The sequence below is a fragment of the Squalius cephalus genome, assembly GCF_949319135.1.
Source record: "Squalius cephalus genome assembly, chromosome: 10".
NCBI lineage: Eukaryota > Metazoa > Chordata > Actinopteri > Cypriniformes > Leuciscidae > Squalius > Squalius cephalus.
Genome location: NC_137131.1, coordinates 15,689,185 through 15,715,712, shown reverse-complemented (window position 1 = coordinate 15,715,712; position 26,528 = coordinate 15,689,185). Strand labels below are relative to the sequence as shown.

The window sequence follows — 26,528 nt, the reverse complement described above, 5'->3', positions numbered from 1 at the left end:
TGATTTGGAGGGAAGCTGATTACTATAGGCCTACTCAGTCCCCAGCCTGCCTCCATTACATGGTCTCTAAGCACAAATCGAGCTTGAAAGTCAAAAACTTGATGCCAAAGTAATCCAACAAAATTATTTGCACACACACAATATGTGTGACTATGACCAGTGGTATGATCAAGTTCTAATGATACAGCAAGTGAGTGAGCGAGCGAGTGAGTCCCAGCCATCCTTCATCCTGACTCTTGTCTGATGGCTCCTCTGTCATTTTCAGGTGAAGCGTAATATGAAAGGAGATGTCTCAAAATCCTTCACCAAAAGCTTTGAAAGACACCAGACAAAATCAAAAAGCCTTTGAGAAAGACAATTCTAATCTTCCGCAAGAAAGGCCACTGAGAAATGAGAAAATAACAGACTGGGAAAGAACAACGTAGACCCACATTTTACTTCGCTATCTAAATGGGTACATTCTATTGTTTTCATTTATAGCTAGTTATAAATATTATAACCTCAGCCATAACCATAAAAGAAAATATTTGTATTTGTAAAAATGTATTTTTATACCATTTTAACCAATGAGGCTGCCCCCAAAGGAGATTTTGTCAGACTTACTGGGTACACTGGTGGGTACATATTTGTCCCCAAAATATGGTACAAACACACAGACACAAATGAACACAGAATGTTGTAATCATTTACTGACCCTCATGTCTTTCAAACCCATAAAATTCTTCTTGGGTTTATATATACTCCCCATATACTGATCGGCTTCATCACTGTCTCCTCTCCACCAGTAAGCTGGTGTGTGGTGGGCGTTCTGGCGCAATGGCTGCCGTCGCATCATGCCGCATTATGGAGCACAGAGAAAAATTCTAGAGATGAACCAATACAGATAAATTATTTCTTTAAATGTTATTTATTAGCTGGTAATATTTTAAAGTTTTTGAGCTTATAATCAACATATTGGCCAACAGAAAATATCTATATGCCATTGATTTCATTGTATGGGGGAAAACACAACAACACAGACATTTTTCAAAAAATAAATAAATCGAATTTCAAAATTTCTGAATCGAATTTTTTTTTTTCTGAATTTTTCAGAAAAAGTCTATTGTGTTCCAAAGAATACAAAGGAATAAAATGAAAGGGAAAAAAAAATCATACAGGTTTAAAATGACAGTGAGAGTGAGTAATTTTGTAAAGGTGTTTACATTAATGTACACATTATAATTGTCATTAAAAGAGTAGCTTCAACATTCTGCTAAACTTCTCCTTTTGTGTTCCTCTGACAACAAAGTCATGCAGGTTTCACACAACATGAGTGTCAGTATATTAAATATTGCTTTAAGACAATTGACTAAACTTCACAAAGACATACGTGTTCTTACATCATCCAGTCATTCATAGTACTGGAAGCGACAAATTAGGACGCACAGACCTCGACCTGGCCCAGACTAAAAGCGTGAGGAGATCTGCCCTGGAGTCTTCTATAATTGCATTTCTGAATGAATCTGTGTGACGTGATGTCAGATTTTTTTTTTTCTACTCTCATGAGCACACGCACATAAAAGAGTGCTCGATCCTGAGAAAGTGGGTGAAGTCACTGATTAATTCACTTGGAAGACAGCTCAGTGCCCTGTAGTGTCTTGTCCTCCAGCATCATTGTTTATGCCTGGCCCATAAAGCTATCCCACAAGCCACCTGGGAGCGCCCAAATCAATCTGCAACAGATTCACGTCAGCAGAAAAATAATTGTGCTCCAAATATAGCACTTTCCCTAAACCTTGTCTCCCGATTCTCCTGACACACACATCAAACAGACAGCTCTAACAAGAGCAGAAATGCAAGTGTGAGATAGCAGGAAAATAATGAATGCTTTCCAGGGTGAGTGTGTGTGTGGTTACACAGCTTCATGCTTACATATGAACCTGCATAGAAGTTAAAAAGGGAGTAGTATATTTTTGTGGTGCACATATGCTGCAGTGCCATCAATACTGTCTAAACCATTTATATAATATATAAATATTTAGACTGTGAAATTCTCACTTTAAATCTCACTTTAAAAGAACAGTTCACCAACAGATGAAAACTGAAAACTCATTATTTACTTACTCTCATATTCATAACTCACTTGACTTACTTTGGAACATAAAATATGATTTTTTTTTAAGATTATTTTTTAAAGAAAAGTTCTGGCCAACTTTCCCATATAAGGATGACTCGAGCCAAAATGGCAACAACAACAAAAAGCACCATTAAAGTATCGTAGAAATGGCCTGTACACTGTAAAAAGTGAACAGTTGGATCAACTTAAAAAATTACTTCAATTGGTAACACCTAAAGAAATTAAGTTTTCTCAACTTAAATTATCACGTTTTTCATGATAAAACATGATAATTTAAGTTGAGAAAACTTCATTTCTTTAGGTGTTACCAATTGAAGTAATTTTTTTAAGTTGATCCTACTATTCACTTTTTACAGTGTATAACTTGTCATACAATATATTTGTGTGACAAACAGACTGAAATTTAAGTAATTTCTTAATGATAATCCAGTAAGATGTTGTGTTATCTTGATCAAACAATTCACTGAAAATATCCTCAAAAGAATATGCACCTAGATCATTCACCTCTTGTGTTGCTAGGTGAACTATTCCTTTAAAAAAACATTCTGAGACAAACCAGAATCTATAGTATAATATAGCTTTTGTCCAGTATAACCTCAATTTGCCATACATTTGAAAGAGACATGCAACAAAATGGCCTACATTGATATATTTTATGGGTCTGTAGTGTTTTTGGATGGGGGAGGGGGCAGACTGATGAATGTTCATGAGGACTACTAAAGGTGTCACACGCAGAAACATCTGAGAATAGGTGGCATGATGTATTTTAGTCTCAATGCTGCCCTCCACTGGCAAACAATAACAACTACAAACGTAATAAATGTAATCAAATGGTAAATATTTATCCAGTGGATAAAGCCAAACAGATCTTTTTAGGCAGATAGAAACCCCCAAAACTTGACTAAACTTATCAAGTACTATAAGTATCTAAGCACAAATGTTTTTTGGTCTCATAGTGCATTTGCTTTGGGGTGATCAGACTATTGCAACTTTGATGTCAAATCACGTCTTTTACCAGACAAATTGATTGATGAATGATTGATTGATGATTATAAACCAGCTGTTGCTGTGTAGCCATCTGCAACCAGACAGATTTCCCTTTCCTCATGGCAACAACACTGAGCAGCTGCAGCTTAAATCACCAGTGTGCTGCGTGCAAAATTAATAGAGTTCATCTCCCATCATGCAGCAGTTTGAGATTTACATAATTTTAGACTATATAAAGCATATTTCAGATGTTAAGACCAAACAAGACATTTAAGGAGATTTCTAATTATTCAGTGCTCTGTACAATATGTGTACTATTTACCAGCTTTCCAGACATTTCTACACATCTACAGCAACTTCCAGTTCAATACTATTCACATCATTCAAATCTGAATGTTGTCAAGGAACATTGTAAAAAAAAAATTGAGAATCAACTTCAGAAATATACTACAAAAGCAACAGTCACGTAAACCAAACCAACCACATAAAACAGCCACAGACTGCATTTCATTTATGTTTTATTGAAGAAAAATCTTTGTACAAATTAAATGCCAGTGCAATTAAATACTATTATTTTAAATGTGTAATTTCTGCGCCATTCTAATGTTAATTCTTATCTGGCCAATTTGGTTTTCTGAAAACATTTATGTGCATGATCCATTCCATGACCCAAAGTCGAAACCATGATCAGTAAGTTAAGCCAAGTCAAGACATTTATTCTTTGTACAATAGATTGTAGATTTCAAAGCAGCTTCACATTAACAAACAGGAAAATAACAGTGCTAATCTTGTAATATGTCCAACAGCAATGCAGTGATTGACTGGCAACAAATATCTTAATGTATATACAGCATAACCCTTCATATAACTTTTGATATTGAGAGCTGTCATATGAGCACAACTCCTCTCAAGATATTTTATAAGGTTATGAATAATTTATTGACCAGAAAGCAAAAGAAACTGCCAAAACAAAAAATAATGAGTTTTTATACATGCTTTTCAACCAGTTTCATCTAAGTGTCACAGTTTTGTAAATTCAAAAGCTGAGTCAAGAAATTCAAAATGATTGAGTTTTAATGAGAAAATAACCCAATGCAATGTAGCAGCGCATCTACACACAAACAATAACCAACAACGAACTGAGGAAACACAGGAACTTAAGTACAATAATAACGAACTCAAATACGAACAGCTGTGATGATTAAATGAATATCCATGGTAACAAACTAGTGGTGGGAAATGTGAACAAAGACAACAGGAAGTAATGACAAGCAAATTAAAAGTCCACGAAAATGAAACTAAACAAACAGATGACTAAATAGTGACACTAAGGGCTATGCAGACTGTTTTGTTGTTAATTCTACAACAACTCGACTTGTACAGCTAATAGGGTTCGAGGGCACCTGACATGACCATTTTTTTAAATGCTTATATATAAGTAATGTGCACTACTGTATAAAAGTTTGGGGTCAGTAAGATTTTTTAATAAATCCTTTAATTCATCAAGTTGTTTGAAAGTGACAAACTTTTCTATTTCAAACAGAAATGAACTTTCTATTCATGTAAGATTCCTAAAAAAGTGTACCAATAATAATATAATAATAATAATAAGAAATGTTTCTTAAGCACTAAATCAGCATATTATAATGATTTCTGAAGGATAATGTGACACTGAAGACTGGAGTAATGATGCTAAAAATTCAGCTGTTATCACAATAATACATTTTTAAATATATTAAAAAAGAAAACGGTTGTTTCAAATTGTACTAATATTTTACAGATTTCTCTTTTACTGTATCTTTGGTCAAATAACTGCAGCTTTGGTAAGCATAAAAGACTAAAAGCTTTTTACTAATCCCAAACTTTTGAACGGTAGTGTATATATAGGCTTATATAAAATAAAGCTTATATAATCTATGCAAAAATAATTAAGATTGGTTTACAAACATTTCAATTGTCAAGCTCAAAGTGCCACAGAACCACAGTGTTTTAAACCGGGATTGGAGAAAGTTCCCTAACATCAGACAGTTTACACACGTGATTTTTAAGAGAATCAGATTTCTGAAATTGGAGGAGCAATGATAGGAGCTGATTGAGATGGACTCACCATTCAGAGTCCACAGGTGTGATGTCAATGCGAGGGGGTGTGATGAAGGGCAGGGTAGTTGGTCTTGCCATGAAGTCGTCATCCGGACTGCGTGACCTCTCCGCCTGCCGCCATGATAAAGGAGGCAACTGTAGGTTCCCAGAGAACCGACGCCTCCTCCTGTGCAGGTCTACCCCCAGCGTGCAACCAGTAGAGGTGAAAGATTCACTTAGTCTGCAGTCTGGAGGCTCTTTGCTGTCCTGGAGAAAGAGAGAGTGAAAGGAGAGGCTGAAGATGGGAATTCCTTTCAGTAGATACAGAACTGAATGAATGGTATGGCAATAACTGCATGAGCAGACGTGGGAAAGTATTTCATACCACTAGAGGGCATCATCGCCTTTCACTTAACATTCAATTTAAATATTTCTTATAAAGACTGTACATAAAATTACATGTAATAGAAGTCTGTTCTACAAACACATACGTTCTAAATGTACTACCAGCTAAACTAAATAGCTGGAATTAATATTTCACATATTTGGTTAAGGCGTGTCAGATAAATCTTCAGTCTAATATATTAAATCGTGTTACAACACTAACAAATAAGCCAAAAAATTAATACGCTAATGTTGTGTTATTTGGACATGGTATTGTTTTAGGTATTTTACAGTGCCATGAAAATCCATGAGAAATGCATACTGGTTATCAAAGTGCTACCACCTAAAACCAACATCTTACTATGATACTTCCATTGTACATTTTGTAGGGAAAACGAATAGAAACAAACAAAATAAAAATAAAACTCCCCCACAGATCTGAGATATGAGAAATACTTTGCATTGATTGATTGATGCTGTAGTCGCTGTAAATAAATTTCCCATTACCTTACCAGACTGTAAGTTTGTGTGCACTTCAAAATCATGGCAAGCAAATGCTTCTTTCAATTTAGTCATCTTCACAAGGTGCACACAAAATCAAACATACACACGACCTGTAGTCAGACACAAACAAATGGAGCTCCCAATGACCAATTTTGGTGGAAACAGGAGAGGCAAGGTGCACATTTAATTCTGCAATGATTTGGGCAGCTGTCTGTGTTTGTGTGTGTGTGTGTGTGTGTGTGTGTGTTACAGCAGTTACTGCTGTTGGATGTGGTTCATCCTACGTGGTGGTATGCTGACATTACCCAGGATACCATAGCTCTTGATACACCACAAAGACTTGCTGTCCTGGTCATAGACGAGTCAGCGAGACGCACACCAACAATTTGTCCACTTTTAAACTCTGATATGTCTCCTAATTATGTTGTGTGGATTGCAATATTTTACAGCTGTGCCATTGCTCTGCTAATTCAACCTTCAAACTCTGCTCTTACTGATGGAATGTAAAATTAGTGAAGATTGGCCCTGTAAACCCGAATAAGTTAACAGAACTCGAAAAATTTAAGGCAATCGATTGCCTCAATTTTTTTAAGTTTTGAAATTCAAAGTTTAAGTAAGCAGAACTGGCAGATTTTAAGTTTGTACTTAAACATTTCAAGTTAAGAACAATTAAAATCAGAGTACACTACTTCATACATCTAACTTAAAACCTTCATGTAATCTCAATGTGAACACTTTCATTAGTATTAACTTATAGTTTTAACAAGCTAGTTTGCTAACATACTATTATGTTATCATGCTAACAATAGTATGTTATACAGCACTTGCTGCATGAGTGCAACAATATAAAGATTTTATTTGCTCTCAAATCAAGCCGCATGCACCACTTGTCACCATGATAGTAACTATCCTAAAACCAACATTAACAGAAATTATTCTAAATTAGCATAACAAAATATTAATCAATACTCAATCTCCCACTTAACATTAATCTTGCACCAAAAAAACATTAAATTACACTTAATTTTAGCATTTACTCTCCCATTCAAGTGCCATCGGCAAAGCATGCTGGGAAATAGACATCCCAGCCGTTTCAGTTAAACTTAAGTTTGTTTAAATTAAAATAAATCATTTCATAAAACTCAAAACAATGAAACAGTTCAGTTTACTTAAAATATATCAGTTATGTGAACTTGAAAGAAAATGAAAGTGCTAAATCCTCATAAAAGTTAATTTGACTGAACTAATTAGTTTAATTTAAGTTTGTCCTACTCAAACCAATTAATTATTTTGAGCGTTAGGGTTTACGGCTGTATCCGAAAACTTGCCTAGCTGCCTTATAGGCAGTGACTCTGCAGGCAGCGTTTGCACACAAAGGTACGTCACAAAACTGATTTTGGACAAACTACTGGGGCAGCATAACAGTTTGATGATTTAGGCTACAGCAAAATAGAGCGAGCTTTGGTGAGAACTAAACAAATATTTAATTACTGAAGTAGTAATTTACTGACCAGTAGTAAAAACTGACCAGCAACCATAACTCTCAGATGCCATCTTTCTTTTTCTAGCTCAACTGTCACCAAATGGAACGCATAGGGTCATGGGATATCAAAGACAGCGAAGGATACATCTATGCTGCCTTCAAAAATCAATCAGATGAAGATATCTCAGGAGACCAGAAGTGAAGCTAACACTGAATTCAGACGTGCCTTGATGCCTTCCTACCTTGAAATGCGTCCTCCTAAGGCAGCATTTTTAAGTTTTCAGTTTCATTGTGCAACCACTGTAGATAATTAACTGAACAAGGATCAATATATACACTTTTAATGCCATATTCCATAATGTTTGTGTTGTTTTATTTTTGTACTGTGGATTGTTTTTTAATCCAATTGTTTTAAGGAGGCACTACATCCCTTGCCTCCTCGGAGGAAACACCCTTTATATATACAATTCAATAAAACATTCTCACAATTACGCATTTACATCAATTGTAAGATAAAAAGTCGCAATTATACCAGTATACAAGTTTAATACAGCTTTGTGCATTTAAGACAATTCACAACAATGTTGTGTGCTGTGCTGTGCTGTCCAACACAGTGATAGTAAGTGTGATGGGAAGATATGTGGGCAGCTGAAGGTGTTTGATAGCAGACCAACACTGGCTAGAAAGCAAAGGAAACTTGCCAGCAAATGATATCATCAGTACAGCTGAGAAAAGAAGAAGAGTATTTCTGCATAATCTGTCAGGGACCACGAGAAAAACTCTCAGAAGTGAAAAGAGCTCCATGTTATGAAGAGGAACATTGTGGACAGCATCTGCTAAAATTCTCATCTAAACAGTCAGAGCTGCAGAGCTCTAGATGCTAAGACAAAAAAAGCACTCCTACACACTTTCTCTTTACTAGAACCAATTAAGGGGAAGGTTCCATCTGAAAACAGATCTCTATTATGTGGTCAAATACAACACTAAAGGGCATTTAATAGCATAATTTCCTTTCTGGTGCTTACTGGATGCTTTTGCTTTATTATTGGGGGTTCAAGTGTGTATGCTGAAACCTTATTGTAATTGATAGAATTTCCAAGTAAGAACTTGAAACTTTAAGGGAAGGTAGTACTGTATACCCACCCTGTCTGTCACCAAGGCTCACCCCAATCGACCTGATGGTGGCGCCACTGTGATCAAAAGTAATGGCTCAGAACTCATAAACCATTTGTCACAGGCTCAAGTGTCTTATATCACTGGAATGCTTGACAAAGCATATTGGATTTGATGTCATCCTGGTCAACTTTTCAGGGTTTGTTTTTTCAAGAAAACCTACTTTTGTTAGCTAGTCCTAGGTTTTTTGCCCGATCAGAACCAAACCTGTGCAGAAAGATTCTCTTAAGTCTGGTTGTCAATTTTAATTCACTTTTGCAACAGGGTGCCAAAATGTTTGAACAGCACTCTCCTAATATTTTGAATTTGGACTGCAGTACCCATTTCAGCCACTAGCTGTCAATATTACATACTGCACCTTTAAGAAAAAAAGGTTCTAAACAGTACCAAATTAGGGTTCTTTGGCTTGTAACAATAGCATAATCGTTTTTGGTAATAAATAGAACCCTTTTAATAAGGTTCCATAAAGAACAATGCTTTGAAAGTGCTATACCTTAATGCTGTTATAAATAACCTTTTTAATAATAGTTTATTTTCATTACTATTAGTATCTTCATATTAATTATATTATATATAACATCATTTTTATATATTATTTATGAATATTGTTTTTTTTTTAGTCCTCTGCCTGGTCTTATAATATTTTGTTTCCTCTGTTTGGGTTTTACATATTAAAAAAGGACGTTGTGTCAATTAGGTACTTTTGTAGCAAAAACATGATACAGATGTAACGAAGTTCCAGTCAAATATCTTTACAATGCTCTATATATATAAATATGATGTCTTTATGTCCTTCATTATGTGTGTATTCTGAGTGACAATTTCTCTCTGATGATGAGGTTATGATACGGGACAGCATCTGAAATACACAATTGAGTTAAGAGATAAAGTTTGTCTCTTCCAATTGATTATGTAAAAACAATTATATTTATGAAGGCCAAAATTTGCAAAAATGGTGTTAAAGGAAAAAGGGATATAAAGTCATGATAGCTTTAATGTTTTCTTGGGTGTTTAGGCATAAAGTAATAATTAAAAATTCTAACAATATGGATCAGAAATTCAATATCTCTGTTACTTTGTGGAGAAGAGAAGATGAGTGTCCCTAATTGAACAGAGCTGCTCACACTTATATGTTCTGTTAAACTAAAAAGAGAAAAAGACATGACTGATAGGAAACCAGTTACAATTTTTAAAGTTAAAATTTATAGACATTTTAAGAAAGAAATCATTTACCTGCTGTTTGTTGTCAGCCTGTGTACTAGTTGTATAACTGCATTAGCTCCAGAAAACCAGTAATGAGGTGCCTTTGACAGTTACAGATTTGAAAAACAAAAAGAACCCTAAACTTTGACACAAAGAACCATTTCAGAATATAGTTCTTCAGAATGATACAGTTCTAAATATAACTGTTACTACGTGTAAAGAACCATCTATTTTTTAGAGTGTAGGGGAGAGCGGGGCACAACCTAACACTTTTTGACTTTCTCAGTTTGGGGTTCAGGGAATTTCTTTTCCACATTAATTTCACACGTCTAGTACAATTATGTGGTTTTGTTTCTTTAATACAGTGTATACTTTTTTCTTGCTTTACCCTGAAAGAATGGAAGTAAAATGTGACCACATGCCCAATAGATGGGCACATTGTAACGACCATATGCCAGATTAAAATGATATCTGATCTAATCAAAAAAATATACAAGACAAACTAAAATATGTTATTAATAAAATACAATTATTACCTTTTTAATAATAAAAAAATAACAATTTTTTGAGTTTGACAACAAAAACACGCAAAACACAGCTATACAGGGGTGCGTTTCCCAAAAGCATCGTTAGCCAAATATGTTCGCAAGTTCCGTCGTTATCAGCATAGTTCAACGAGTCAGTGTTTCCCGAAACCATCGTTCTAACGAACATTCGCAAACAGCATCGCAAAGTTGTGTTGGAACAACAGCTCTCCACCTGTGGTTAGAAGCATAGTTTCTAGTTTGCATCACTCTCAGAAAAAAAGGTATAAGCTGTCACTGGGGCTGTACCTTTTTAAAAGGTACATTTTTGTACCTAAAGGGTGCATATTGGCTAAAAGGGACAAATTAGTACCTAAAAGGAACAAATTAGTACCTAAAAGGAACAAAAGTGTAGGGGAGAGCGGGGCACAACCTAACACTTTTTGACTTTCTCAGTTTGTGCAAATCTACTTATGGTTCAGAGTATTTATTTTTTCCCCACATTAATTTCCCACATGTCTAGTACAACTATGTGTTTTTGTTTTATTAATACAGTATATACTTTTTTTCTTGATATAGCCCGAAAGAATGGAAGTGAAATGTGCCAACATGCCCCATACAGTAGGTGGGGTACATTGTAACATGTGCAGGGGCACATTGTAACATGACATATGGCAGCTTAAAATGTTATCTGATCTAATAAAAAAAATATACAAAACAAACTAAAATATTTTCTAAATAAAATACAATTAAAAAACTTTTTCATATAAAATAATGGCAATTTTTAATAATTAAATAGAAACTCATTTTTGAGTTTTGACTACGAACACACGAAAACACAGCTATACAACATAGTTCAAAACAAATAAATAATTAGTAATTTCTGGACATTGACTCTCAGTCTTTATTCACCTTTTTCTCACGTTTTCTCAATAAAATTAATAAAAGTATAGAATATAATAGCATATTTCTAATAGGGGCACATTGTAACGCAGTGTTACAACATGCCCCCGCCTGCACAACTGGGATTTAAACCCTGCTAGTGTCTTCTGCTAATTAGCGAAGCATTAAAGAATTATCTCAACTGTTAAATAACATCTTGGAGATTAAAATAATATCAGATTTGTCTTATTTTAAATAAACACAAAAAATAGAGATGAAAAATTAACTTAAGTAAGAAATTTACTTTTGCTATGGTTTAATAAATGTCTATGGATATCTTCCAAAAAGAAAATAATTTTGGCGGATTTTTTTTTCTATGTAGTGTTGATATGGCAACTAGTAAATAAACAAAGTTCCGTCATCCAAGCATGTGCGGAAGTATTTAAAACAAGCGTGTTACAACTAACCCCGCGTTAGGTTGTGCCCCGCGCTCCCCTACCTTTTGAAAAGGTACAGCCCCAGTGACATCTTTCATACCTTTTTTTCTGAGAGTGCATGTGGACTAAATAAATCCTTATCATGAGCAAAATAAGCAAGCTGACATTGAGTACAACCTGTGTATTTTATTTAGAATCACATACAAATGTCATTTACGTCTTTTAGTTTGTTAAGAGATTTAAAGCACCGTTTTTGAAGACTGCGCATGTGCGAACGTGCTCTTCTATGTAAGAACGAGCCTATGATTGAAAAATGAGAAATAGTCCTCAGATGCCATGTCTGTAATTTATAGCAAAACATCTAGCGTTAATTCGATCTCAAACAGATTCATTAAAAGAACTTATTACTCCACCACGTGCTTGACATCATAAACTAACGTGGTTGAACGACCACTTTGCGACAATAGGTTTCGGGAAACAGTCGTGACTAGCTAGTTGATTTCTTCAATGATGCATCGTACTATGGTAGTTAAGCAGCGAGTTACGTCGTTGTTCGGGAAACGCACCCCAGCATAGTTCAAAACATTAATAATTAATCATTTCTGAACATTGACTTTCAGTCTTAATTAATCTATTTCTCATGGTTCCTCAATAGATTTTATAAAAGTAGGCTATAGAATAACATAGTTCTAAGGGTTGTGCCCCACCTGCGCAACTAATTTAAACCCTGCTAGTGTCTTCTGCTGGTTAAATAACAGATATAAGATTAAAATAATATCAGATTTGTTTAATTTAAAATTAACACAAAAACAGATGAAAATCTACTTCAGCGAGAAATGTACTTTTTCTATGGTTAAATAAATGTTCAGTGATATCTTCCAAAGATTTTTTAATTAAAAAAAAAAAAAAAAAAAAAAATCTCTATATAGTGCTGATATGGCAACTAGTAAATACACCGAGTTTTGTCATGCAAGCATGTGTGGAACGTTTTAAACCATGTATGTTACAACTAGCCCCGCTGTGTATATGAATATGAACTGGATTTACTACATTCGCCATGTTTTTCAGCATAGATATAGTTGGATATAAAAATCTATGGAGTTTGTTAAACATGCTTTAAACACCAGAAAACATTTTTAAGTTCTTAATGTTCATTAATGAGCTTGTCTTTTGTTCAAACCTGTTAATATTTTAAATTCAATGTTTGTAGTAGACTGTTCAGATTATAGTCTTTTGGTGCTGAACAGCATATAGTATAGTTCAAGAAAGAATGAAGTCTACAAACACTCTGATCAACCTAAACATAACAGTTGTAATGGGGAGAAAACATATCAGTGAATCTATAATAAAATAATGTTATGATTCTGCATTCCTTTGGTTGTGAACTAAATTTCTCAATTTCAGTCCCTTTTGAAGACTGCTGTTGATGTGAGGGAAGAACGTTTGTTACAATCTAAACCTGAAATATACTAAACTTTATTATTTGGAATAGTGTATAATTCTCTCTGGCCATGTTTCTGAATTAATAAAAAAGGAAGACACAAAAAGACTTGGGGTTGTTTGTGTTTCAGGGAATTGATCTGTCATTTTGATATTTAAAATAAGCAATTATTTGGTTTAGCTACTGTACTAATTACATGACCTTATATGGTACTTCATTTAGAACCAATGACTTTCACCTGTGTTTTATTGACTGAGTAAATTGGCAGGTGCAGAGAAAAATTATGCTCGTCAGGAGAGAGGTGGAGCCATTCTGATTTACATCTGCATATATTTGGATGGTAGCACCCTAATGTGTCATTGAAACAAGCTTGGCAATCATGGGGTTTTGGCAGGTTGGATTTGGATTGGTTTTTATTCTTGTACTTGAATTTTCTGAAGCACGATGGAGACCAAGAGCAGCACATAATCAGAGTCCAAGCGAGTTTAAGCCTGGAACGTTAGCTCAAGCTTCTCGACAGGCTGATTACAGGATGTCTTTGGTTCCCAGTAATAATGTATTTGCACCACAAAGGTTTCCGGCTCAGTTTCCTGTCCAGACACCTGTCGGGACTGACTTTGGAAAGTCTTCTCAAGATCTTATGGGTGTTCAATTAAAAGAGTTGTTGCAGAATCCAGTGGCGAAACTGACGTGGAGCTTTCCAAGTCTACCGGAGGAACCACAGCAGCCAGACGTTCCTTTTGAGTTGCCTTATCCTGTCCCTGCCAACAGTGTAGCTGCTCAGTGTGGAGAGAATTCAGTATATGTGGGAGTGATGAAGGACTTCTATGGGACTGGGCACCAAATGTTGTCCTCTGATATTACACTGGGAGGCTGTACTGCAACTGGAGAGGATTCTTCTGCTCAAGTGCTGATCTTTGAGTCTGAACTGCATGGATGTAGCAGCACATTAATGGTAAGGTTCTGTTGTGACCATAATCATAGGTACTCTGAACCGTCCATGTGACTGTTCTTCTATTAACCTTTCTGTTTAGGTGACTGAGGATGAGCTTGTCTATAGGTTCAACATTATTTACACTCCACAAGAGGCTTCATATGGTGTTCCTATTATCAGGAGCAGTGGTGCGGTGGTTGGTATCGAGTGTCATTATCCAAGGTGAGGATTCAATAAACTCAGGCTGGATGTTCTGGATGTTCTAATCCTGCCATTCATGGACAAGAGGTGACTGCTTGTTTAACTCCTACAGAACACATAATGTGAGCAGCGATGCCTTAATGCCCACTTGGATCCCATATGCCTCAACTAAGGTTGCAGAGGAAGTCTTTGTCTTCTCCCTCAAGCTCATGACTGGTTGGTGTAGGCCAAACAGATTTGTAGTATGCCTGTGAATCATCTTTAATTTTTTTTTTTTTTTTTTTGCAGATGACTGGAGATTTGAGAGACCTTCTAACCAGTACTTCCTGGGTGACATGATAAATATTGAAGCATCAGTGCAGTTGTATAGCCATGTTCCCATCCGTGTATTTGTGGACAGCTGCATGGCTACTGCAATCCCTGATGTTGCTTCTGTCCCCAGATACTCCTTTATTGAGAATAATGGGTAAGTGGTGCTACCTCATGTATCCCAGCTTCCAGAAGGGTTGCGTGACTTCTAACTGGGTTCGGTTCACAGGTGCTTGGTTGATGCCAAGCTCACAGGCTCCACGTCTCACTTTATGCCCCGGACTCAAGGTGATAAGCTAGGGTTTCAGCTAGAGGCGTTCAGGTTCCAGCAAGCAGACAGTGGGCTGGTATGTATGTCTTGTAGTTGTGTAACTATGTATGATATGCTGCCATGGTGTACAAACAATTGTCTCTGCAGGTCTATATCACATGCATTTTGAAGGTGGCTGCAGCAACCTTTCCAAGTTCTGAACAGAAAGCTTGTTCATTCTCTGCTAATGGGTATGTTGCCTGCTAGATAAGTGTACAGGTGAATTAGTTGCTTTAACTTAATTGAGGGTTTGTTTTGTCAGGTGGGTGTCTGCAGATGATTCTAACCAGGTGTGTGGCTGCTGTGACACAACTTGTAGCATCAGAAGTGGAAGTGATCAACTGCTTACAGGTTTGGCCTAACTCTAACTTATTGTCATGCATGGCTCTAGTCCTCACTAATCATTTGTTCCTCAGATCTACGCTGGGAAAGAGCATCTGTTGGCCCAATCAATGTTAAAGAATATGTCTATGGCCAAAAATAATTGGAAATATGCAATATTCTGGTGATTTATTAAATGTTATTAATATATTTGGGTTTTTTTGTCTTTACTTGCACAAATACAATACTTAAACATATTTATTCAGTTTACATGGTTTCTGTTTAGATATGCACCATAAAAAGCCTATTTCTACTGACCTGTGTGTGGGTGTATTGCTCAAGTGATTTGTGGGTCTAGGCCTATTACAACACTAAAGGGCATTTCAATAGCATCATATCCTTTCTGGTGCTTACTGGTTGTTTTTGCTTTATTGGGGGCTCAAGTGTGTATGCTGAAACCCTATTGTAATTGATAGAATTTCCAAGTAAGAACTTGAAACTTTGAGGGAAGGTAATATACCCACCCTGTCTGTCACCAAGGCTCACCCCAATCGACCTGATGGTGGCGCCACTGTGATCAAAGTATGGAATGGCTCAGAACTCATAAACCATTTGTCACAGGCTCAAGTGTCTTATATCACTGGAATGCTTGACAAAGCATATTGGATTTGATGTCATCCTGGTCAAATTTATTTTTCTCAAGAAACCTACTTTTGTGAGCTAGTCCTAGGTTTTTTGCCCGATCAGAACCAAACCTGTGCAGAAAGATTCTCTGGAGTCTGGTTGTCAATTTTAATTCACTTTTGCAACAGGATGCCAAAATGTTTGAAGTGGGTGTGGTCATTTCTACTAAAACCACTATCCCTCTTGTACACATGTATGGGATCAGTCTGTGGTTGTGTGAAAAATGACAAAAAACAAACATAAATATGGCTTTAGCTATGCAACAATCAGTCAGATTGACTTGAAAACTGGCATGCGGTGTCTTTGTTCAAGGTGTTGCTACATTGTCTGAGGACATCTCAAAATACATGGTTGTCATCAACCAATGAATATTGAGCTGTCAGACTTTGGCTGCGTCTGAAATCGCATCCTCTGAGTAGGTAATTATTTCACAACCTCTAAAAAAAGTATGTTCTATACTGTTAAAGGTGCTGTATGTAATTTTATGACTATTCTAAAGCATAAAAATACCATACTATGTTTCAGATATTTAGGAAACATTCTAAGTTTACATACCTGTTTCTCTGAAAAACAATGCTACAGCCAGTTATTCTACTTTGAAATGTGCGTTTCGGGAATGTCTTTTTTTGTTTTTCGCCTGTGTGATTCCGTCCACTGCCAATTTACCCAGTAGTATTTCAACAACCCAGGTTGCCAGTTGCCATAAAACACAGTCCCTGTGTCTCAATGTATATACTATCCATCCTAAACAGTATGTGAGATTAAAATAAGTGTGTCCTAAAGCATAGTATGTTGAAAAGAGTATGCCAGAAGTCCCCGGATGGTCTACTATTTCCGTGCTCACTATAACTTTGGAGGAGGATCCAGTTCAGAACTACAAACACGAGTAAAAAGTGGTGGATATGCGCTGGATATAGTGGTGGATATACAAAACATGGTGGATATGAGCGACCGACAGTGAGAGGTTTCGAAAAATGTTTGTGACTAATCAAAGTTTAACCTGATTAAAAAAAAATATATATTTAAAGGGATGGTTCGGAGTAAAATCAACCTAGGGTCCTTTGCACCATGACCTCGAGCCAAACCCCACCCCCACCCGAAGCCTTTTTTTCCCTTGGTTGAACATTATTAAAGTTAGAGCTTAGAGAAACGGATGGTTTAGTGCAGGCGCTAATGGATCCTAGGCTGTATCATGTAAATTACCCCACTAACAATGCCCAGAATGGTACCAAACTTCTACAGTCGTACAAATAGGTTCCGTACTCATAAAACAAGGCATTGGAAAGTTTGTAAGTACATAAGGAGTTTATTTAAATAACACTTGCCTGATGGCTCATGCTACTGCTAACCCGGACGTTGATGTCACTTCACTGGTTTGGGAAAAGCACGTAAAAGTCCTGGCAGAAAGGATTTTTTGTTTTTGTTTTTTTTTCAAAGTGTTAACAACTTAGTGTTAACTAATAATTGTTGCAAACTGGTACTACCAACTACCAACAAAATATTAGTGCATTCCTGGAACTGGGCGTCGTTACACTATATCCTTATGCATCGCTTTCTGCCAGGACTTTTACATGCTTTTCCCAAACCAGTGAAGGCCAAATATGAAGATTTATTGCAGAATTAAGATGTCCTCTACAAGCTCATGATGTCAGGCAAAGGACAACTAATCTGCATTTGACCGATCTAAACATTAGCTCACGGTAAACAAATCATTTTATGATTGGACAGCATCCTCCTAAGTTGATGTTATCCAGCCGATTGGCCCAGCCCTGTTTGTGACTCACAATTATAGCGTTTTGTCCCCGAATGAACTCTGTGGGAGAGCACAGGAGCACGACAGAGAAATCAGACAGACCAGGGATGACCAAGGTGACCTCCTGAGATTCCCTGTCTTTGGAACACTCTGCGGTCAGCGCCTGCAGTCACACGAGACCACATTCTTTTTTAATTCATTAGACTAATGCAGCATCACTCTGAGCTATAAAACAGCTCTGTGTTCTAAAGACAACCTTTTCTCCTTCAAACTAAAAATTACCCAAAGCACAGACACTCAAACAAAATATCTTCGACCATATGGTGTTTGACTCTCTCTGACTTTCTTCAAAAATCAATTCAGTATTTGAAAGCCTCCACATGTCAGTTAGATGGTCTTCAGGTACAGAACTGAGTTGGTACTATACTGGAAGACTGGTATTGTTGTCTTTTTTAATCGACTTTTGAGCATGTGTCTACAATAAACATGATTTTATATACAAATCCCAAGTGCAAAGACATACTTTCACAACCAATTATACGTAATCCTAACAAATATAATGAGGTAAGTAGCTTAACTATGTTCAGTACCTTTGTGAATGGGTAGTCCAATTAACCCAAATTAGATAAAGAGAATCATTAAAAGTGACTAGAGAGACAGTAGAGACCCATCACACTATGCATGTGAGTTCAGGGGGCTACTCAAACCAACAGTTCAATAAATTGGACACACACCTAACAGACTAATTTACATTCATGCATTTGGCAGACACTTTATCCACAGCATCTGTGTTAATATGAATTAATTTTCTGTATTTATTTTTCACAGATGTTTTACCTGCATTTTGAATTTTTGCATTGTTTTGTGTATTAGTTGTTTTGTTTTGTTTTTCTACAGATATTTTTCTTATAGTGTATAGCAATGCAAAACACACTTTCTGAACTGACAGGATATCAGATTCTGCAGACAAAAGTGTAAATAATACATTTAACAGAATTAGGATTGTATCTACTAATAATAAACAATCAAAATAGTCATTCATTAATTTCTTTAGGCACCTAAAAAAAGTGACTAAAACACTCACAAAGTTCTGAGCTTTCAATGGCTAAAACATGACAGAAGCCCTTTCAGCTAGCTAGTCCAAGACTTGGCTTAGCAATCCAAAATAAATTGACCAATACAAATTATTAAAACACAAACAGATGAAAACCTAAACCTCAAACATTGGACAGAAGCAACATCACAAAAAGTACATTGGAGTGCTATCTATCACCAAACAAAGAGTGCAAATTGACATAATATTTGAGCACAGTGACTATGAAAAGTACCCAAAGATACATGCAGAAAGGGACAGAAGAGAGAAAAGTAGACAGAGAAAGATGACAGGCTGTGTCCGCAGTGCACACAAATGAAGTGGAAACAGAAGTGTACTTCTTGACCTCATGTTTGAACTACGCACAGACCAGGAAGACTTATTTTCCAATTTCACAGCCCATCACAAAGACTTCCATCTGAAAGCATACTGTACAAGGACAAACTGTCATGCCTGCAAGGTGAAACTCTAGCAAGCTAATAACTGGCTGCAAGCTATACAGCATGTGATCCCCTGACATGACAAAAGAGCAACCAGCAAGGACCACCAAAAAGAAATCATATTTTTTAACCAACATTTGTGCCTTCATTGTGAGGGACATCTGATGTCAGAGTGCCCTGTGTGACCACCTCGCCCAGCGATGAGTAACATTCATGTACATCCCAAAATAACCTCTCTGCTGCACATTCCTGTATCAGAAGCCGCGTTTCCATTACCCTTCAAATTGCGCAAATTGAAATTGTGAATTGAAAATACGCCCAATGGAAACACGTAAATTTCGCAAAAACTCCCATATATTGCAAAAAAGGTGTTTTTTCAGGTAATTCTAAAAAGGAATATTTCAGAAACAGTTTTTGCGCATTTAAAGGTCACCTGACGTTGATGGCGCGTTTGGAAAGAAGAAGAGACAGAGTCCTTTATTAAACTCATAAAATACAAAAGAATTATGGAAATACTGGATTCTAAACCACAAAGAAATGCCACAATCAAAACCTCGAAGCAGATAAGAGGTATAAACATCCAGAAACACCTCATACGTGGCGCTCCCAAGTATAAGGGGCTTTCCATGCCATTGATGCTTGGATAACACGTCTACGTCTGCCCATCATTACGTTTCAGCAAAGGCCCTTATTGACTTGGGATCTGCGGGAAACTTCATTTCAAGAAACTTCATCGACCGCTTCCAAATCCTGAATATCCCTTGTAACTCGCTGCACTCCGTCCCTCATGCTCCGCATCGGAGTAACTCACTCCGAAACAATATAATTGATGGTGCTGGATGGATCAACAGCCAATATCATCTTGGGAAGCCCCTGGTTACAACAACATGCCCCTCATATTTCCTGAACCACTGGCGATATTCTCTTGTGGGGTGAGGACTGCTTTAATTCCTGTTTGAAACTTCCTACCCAAATCAGATCAGCAGCTGATTCGTCCAGTGTGTTCCTCCAAGCAACCACAGTTGAATGTCCAGAGAATGGAAGACTTTTTTCATAACACCATCAGGGCACTATGAATATCAGGTCATGCCATACAGGCAGTCCAACTCACCCTCCGTGTTCTAGGCCTTCATGAATGAGGTGTTCCGGGAGCACCTCCATCGTTACATTATCCTCATCTACTCCCGGAACGAGGCAGACCAACTGGTGTGGGAGCTGTGCTGCCGCAGCGACAGGGGGACCCACTAAAACTCCATCCTATGTGGCTTTTTTCTCCAAAAAGTTATCCCCGGCGGAACAGCTGTATATATTCTTCATTGTGGACTGTCTTCTTATTGGCACTGTAAATAAATTCCACCTTGCACAAAGTGCTTCTGCGAGTGCGCCATCCTTTCTACATCCCAGAATGACAAAGCAAGACTTGAGAAACTTAACCTCGCATTGGTTTCATACGGATTACATAAACAAAGAATAGTTGTTTTTGATATTAAAAGTGGATACTTCAAGCTTTCTAAAGACATCTCTCATGTCTGTGTGGCAGTTACAGTTTGTTTTCTTCAGAATGGACTTCACTGAGAGAGAGAGATGGCAGAACCCGCATCATGTTTGTTTTATTCTTTTTGCGAAAAGCACAACATTTTGTTTTTATTATGAGTGTATACAAATAAGCAGTTTCAAATGATGTATAACACTTATCTGTTCGACAAAAATCGACTGAGTAATTTGAGTCTCTTTCGCACTGATAAGAAAAACAGCGAGGTGGTCGTGCCGGTAGAATGAGCCCTAATGCCTAGAGGCGGAAATTGACCGTGTGCCTCTTAGGCTAGGGTGATCTCACCCAATGCGAAATTGTCTGTAATGGAGCCCCCTGGTTACGGCCCCCATGACAAATTAAAATCTGTTCTGACTTACGCCACTGGGTAGTACGGTGGACGTAAATCTGAAGAGCACTAACTGGACACAATAAGTGGAGTTTCTCTGGCGTAATGAACGGCGGAGGACAGAAGGCTTCAAGAATGACCGGATGCATGGTCGAAAATGGAACTTTAGGAAGATAGTTGGGGGAAGGGTGTAAAATAGCCTTGACCAGTCCAGGGGCAAAGTCTAAGCAGGATATAGTGAAATCGACAGAGCATGTAAATCCCCAATTCTCTTTAGTGACGAGTTAACCATAAGGAAAACCCTCTTTAGAGTAAGAAGCTTGACTGGCGCTGACTCTAGTGGTTCAAACGGGTTGTCGACTAGCCCCTCAAGGACCACAGCTAAGTCCCACAAGGGAACTTTCACTCTGACGGGTGGTCTCAGTCACCTAGCTCCGTGAATGAAGTGGGCGATCAGAGGGTGTTTCTCTACTGAAACCCCATCAATCAGAGCTTGGCAAGCAGAAATGGCGGCCACAAATACTCTGAGAATAGCAGGACATATGCCTGAAAATCTGACAAACAACTAGAGTAAATGTGACCTTAAGTGTGTAATATATAGTATGTTATTCAGAACATATTAACACCCATAAAGACTTGTTGCCATCTAGTGGTAAAACGATGTAACCTCCATAAAGGATCAATGAAAAATCACCACCAAGCGAACAGACTGAAAGTTTTCTGGAACACACGAACAAAACACTTGTTCGGCTTGAAACGGCGCTGCACAGACCGATCGATGTATGACATCAAAGTACGCGAGAGCGTTTAGAGAGCAGATGGCTCCGTATGCTTTTGATTAAATGTCATCACTCTTTGAGAACTGTTCTGCCAAGCAAATTTGAAGTCCGGAACTAATTGTGGAAAAAATGACTATTAAATATTCATTGTACAAAACCAATGAAATAATTCCAAAACGCCGCTCAATGCTGCACATGACCAATCAGGATAAAATATTCCAAAGAGCTGTTTGACACAAATTAGTCAACTAATTAGTCGTTTTTGAAAATATGTGATTCCATATTCCCAGAACTTACTCACCTCATTAGGTGACACAGTTAGAACGCTCCGGCTTTTCCTCATCTTCTGTTAAGTTTTCCTCTGCCTGTCTTGCACAGGCCTGCTCCGCTGACACTCCTGCACAAAACAACACAAACCCACACAATCATCTCTCTCAGCAAAGACAAAAAAATAGAGAAAAGAAAAGACATTTGACCTTGCTTGCTCGTGAGAGCTGCCTCAGTGTAAAGTTAAGATGGAGAGTCTTTCTTTATTCTTCTGTGAGTGATAGAGAGAGCAGAAGAGTTTGTCTGCAGTCTGACAGTGACAAGCATCTCTTAAACCCTTGCAGTAACCTCTTTATCAGCTTTTACACTCAATTTTTTTCTTTTCAGCCTGTCTAAACTGACTTGCAAAAACGATTTCAAAAAGAGATCCCTGTACAGAGACTGTTTTTTACATCCCTTGTGCATGATGCTGCTGGATCACTTATAATAGCGAAAACGAAAATAAAAGCGTGTTGCAGAAATGTTATGTAAGTGTTATCACTTGCAATCACTTTCAAATGAGGCTGGTCTCTTTTAATTTGACAGTAAAAAGATTTTGATTGCCTTAAAGGGATAGTTCACTTTGAAATTAAATTTTGGTATGTTTTAGCTTACCTCAAGGGCATCCAAGATGTAGGTGTCTTTTTTTCTGCAGTAGTTTCAATTCTGATATTTTTAGGTCAAATCATTCTTGTCTCTAAGTCAGATAATGCAGGTCTGTGGTCACTGTCACAAAGAGCATGCACAGAGTCCAAATTAAAACAATTCCCATCGTCCAAATTAAACAAGTGGTGCATAGATATATACACTAGATGTCACCTCGTTCCAATGAACTGCCGTAGCCAAGGCGGCATCTATTATATATATCTATGCACCAGTCTGCGCACACGTCACACAATAGAAAGCGCCCGCGCCTTCAGATCACTTGGACGTGGCTGTGTACAAAAGGTAAAAACGATATAAATACTGTTCGTTTTCTAACACAAACCGCTCGTTTCATGTCTTAGGCCATCAATGTGTACTTACGATGGGGAATTGTTTAATTTGGACGATGGGGAATTGTTTTAATTTGGACTCTGTGCATGCTCTTTGTGACAGTGACCACAGACCTGCATTATCTGACTGAGAGACAAGAACGGTTTGACCTAAAAATATCAAAATTGAAACTACTGCGGAAAAAAAGACACCTACTGTACATCTTGGATGCCCTTGAGGTAAGCTAAAACATACCAAAATTTAATTTCAAAGTGAACTATCCCTTTAAGTTTGATTTATGTTATGTAGTTTGAAGACTACATAAGATTTTGTGTTTAATGTTATTTTTTAATATTATTTTTCTTTATTTATTTGATCTGTATTAGTATTCATAATCAGTTGTATTATCTTATGAAGTTTAAAATGCATGAGTTAGACTATAGATTGCATGGACACATGTGTTTAAGGATCATATTTTAGACACAGGGAGGGGAGCTAGTTGGCATGTTCTTTACAAGGAAAGGAATGTTTCTCAACTGATGCAAATGTACCACAAATGTGTACAATGAGGAATAGTTTCTTAATATGGAAAGTGTATTGTACCATGTGTAAGCACGAGGTATACGTTCCATTTTTAAACATAAGCAACATGTTTTTCTACCTTACAAGGAAGTTGTTAGTCCCAGAGTGGTGTATATAAGATCAATCTTACTGTATATATAAGCTCAATCTTACTGTTAGGGGGTGAGGGAGGAGAAACACAGAGAAACAATTTTCAGCTGGCATGATGGGGTAAGGGGATAGATAAATGGGGAACAGAGAAATCTGGAATGAAGACCACCTCTCATGTAGCCTTATTGCTGCCTGTTTCTCTCTGTCTGATACATGTATACAAATAATAAATAAGAGATCGCTTGGCAAAATATCTGGTGTAGCTTCCATGATTCAACAATAATGGGGAGAAGCATGATTTTCAAATCTACATAACAAAAATGATAATAGATACAAATGCTTCACAATATCATCATTCATTCTCTCCCATACATATTAATTAATAATTCTATCCAAGGTTGATGAATAACTTCCAGTCAATTCTTACCATTTTATGAGTATATCTTACTGAATCATGCTGTTCACATAAATGTCCAGGTGATTCTTATGGAATGTTCTGTAAAGTGTCACATAGGCCTACTGGTGGTTAAAGTAATCACACAATGCATGAAAACCCAAACAAATGCTTTATTAAGCCACAAAGACAGACACAGATCACAGGTGAAAACAACACACAACCACATGAAATAAAGAATATACCAGAATGAACTCAGGGCTTAAATACACATGGAGATATAATGATTGACAGGTGAACGTAATCAGTAACCAAGAGAACAAGCTAGTGACTATTCAGGACTAAACGGAACCACCAGAAACAAACATATGAGTAGCGTATCAATAGCGGTGTTCATTTCGTCCCGGAGTCGAACAATAATGCCTACAGAGCCAGAGAATATATTCTGTATGGAGATAGAACAGGTATTGTCTAGTTTAATTACGGTTACAACTTATTTTTCATCTTGCTTTTATCCACTATTAGTACAAGCCTGTTGTAGCAGACCGCATCCGAATGATGGCCAAAAATATACTGATGAGTTCAATGAAGTCTATTGTACATCACACAAAAGATGAAGTGTTAGTTTTACTCCAGAGAATCACTGTAAGAGCTGAATAAACACAGTATAAGAAGTGCTCATTAAAGTCTTGTACATAAACTCTCTCTCTCTCTCTCCCTTTCATTATCATCAACATCCACAGCGAAGTAGCCTACACAAAACACTCGTTACAACTAACAGTAAACAAATATATACACACCTTTTCAGTGGGTGCTTAATAAATTGGTAAACTTTATATCCGTAAAACGACTTGAGCTGTCATAAAGTGCGCGCTCTCACTTTAATTTCTGCCGTGATCAGTAACTTTGGGCCTATCGCTCTGGAGACTGTAAGCTGGCCTGTAAGAACAGTTGTACTGATCCATCCTCGAGTAACAACGAGAGTAAATGAAGACTGCTATGTTCATTCTTACAGCCATCAACAACACACCTCAATCGCTTAGGAGACATTCTTGTCTACAGCTGCTCTGGCATCGAAACAATGGCGGACTGTGTACAGCTCACTCAGGGCGGGCCTACGCTAAAACTGCAGTGTCCGTCAACAGTCGTGGGCGGGGTTTGTGCAAAAGTACGTCACATTGCCCTGAATCTGAGAACTACTTGTTCTGAGTCAGTGCTTATGATTTATGGGATTTTAAAAAAAGCACTGGATGGATTTTCATCATTATTGGGTGGTTATGTACACACACTACCACCACATATTTATGTTCAAACGCCATGTAAAAGTGAATTTCGCATAATAGGTGCCTTTTAACTCTGTGTTCTCTTGTAAATCCGTCAGCCACTTCTGTGCCAAGCTCAATCCTCAGCCACTGAATACGACGGACAGTCCAGCCCGCAGGGAATTTGGAATTTGGCAGCTGTCTCTCAACAGCTGAAAGCCTGAAAAGACTCCATAACCACTTTCTATTGATTTGACCTCTGCTTTCTTACCTTGTCTGTTTTATGTGCTTTCAGCCGCCTGGTCATACTGACATTAACCAGAGAATGATTTAAATGCCCTGCCGGGTCTAACGGTAAGTAAGAGCTCACTTTACATATTGCCTCTGTCACTGACTTCACTGAAGTGGGTGAATATGTGGCGTGTAAAGAAGTCTCTGGTAGTATGTGTCTTTTATTTGACAGTCACGCATCCTTCGTCAAGAATTCTCACGCTGCGTCAAGGATTGAGTCCTGAAGCACGTGTGAAATCAGTCCAATGGCGTGTCCGTTAAGTCCATGAGGTGTCCCATTTGTCATTTTAGGCCTTAGAAGGATGCTCGCGAGCGCCCCCTTTGCGGTCGATATGTGCCCTCGATGCGCACTTTTGCCGCAGCAGACTACTTCCCGACAGTCAAAGCGGCATTACGTCACGAAAGTACAGACTCGTAGGAAGACCACGAGTGCTTAGGGTACCATTTGGGACAGGGCCCAAGTCGATTACAGGCCCACCGGAAGTATGGCTAAGTGACGCAGCGTCTCGTTCCCTTTTCAGGGAACAAAGGTTACAGTCATAACCGAGACATTTTCCAAGAATATTACAGGCATTTTTTTTTAAGTTCAATTAAAAAAAAAAAAAAACTAAAAATCACCCACCAATTCTACATTTAATCAATATTTCATTGTGTTGCTGAAATTTGTTAATGTTTTCCAATTTAGGATTTGTTCAATATTAGTATTGATTA

The 26,528-nt window shown here is 37.4% G+C and overlaps 2 protein-coding genes across 2 annotated transcripts in view; one reads left to right on the top strand and one right to left on the bottom strand.

Annotated features, from left to right (window-relative positions):
• The window catches only part of pde4ba (phosphodiesterase 4B, cAMP-specific a), a 162,452-nt gene that overhangs the window by 104,243 nt on the left and 31,681 nt on the right, over positions 1-26,528 (bottom strand). Inside the window, exons 2-3 of the mRNA XM_079883659.1 lie at positions 22,219-22,314; positions 5,211-5,449 (exon numbers count right to left, since the gene is read on the bottom strand). Coding sequence (XP_079739785.1) covers positions 5,211-5,449; positions 22,219-22,260 — 281 coding nt within the window. The 5' untranslated portion in view covers positions 22,261-22,314. The remainder of the gene's footprint in view (positions 1-5,210; positions 5,450-22,218; positions 22,315-26,528) is intronic.
• On the top strand, positions 13,554-15,481 carry LOC307165755 (zona pellucida sperm-binding protein 3-like). Its single transcript, XM_079883666.1, has 8 exons — positions 13,554-14,168; positions 14,248-14,369; positions 14,461-14,564; positions 14,637-14,814; positions 14,887-15,004; positions 15,076-15,158; positions 15,230-15,318; positions 15,384-15,481. Exons 1-8 carry the CDS (start codon positions 13,593-13,595, stop codon positions 15,449-15,451), a joined length of 1,338 nt encoding a protein of 445 aa, XP_079739792.1. The 5' UTR covers positions 13,554-13,592; the 3' UTR covers positions 15,452-15,481.

Excerpts from the sequence above, each read along its gene's own strand:
- LOC307165755 (XM_079883666.1), top strand. The coding sequence starts at position 13,593 with ATGGGGTTTTGGCAGGTTGGATTTGGATTGGTTTTTATTCTTGTACTT. Across the intron at positions 14,370-14,460 it reads ATCGAGTGTCATTATCCAAG|AACACATAATGTGAGCAGCG; the intron begins GTGAGGATTCAA and ends TAACTCCTACAG. Across the intron at positions 15,005-15,075 it reads AGCAAGCAGACAGTGGGCTG|GTCTATATCACATGCATTTT; the intron begins GTATGTATGTCT and ends TTGTCTCTGCAG.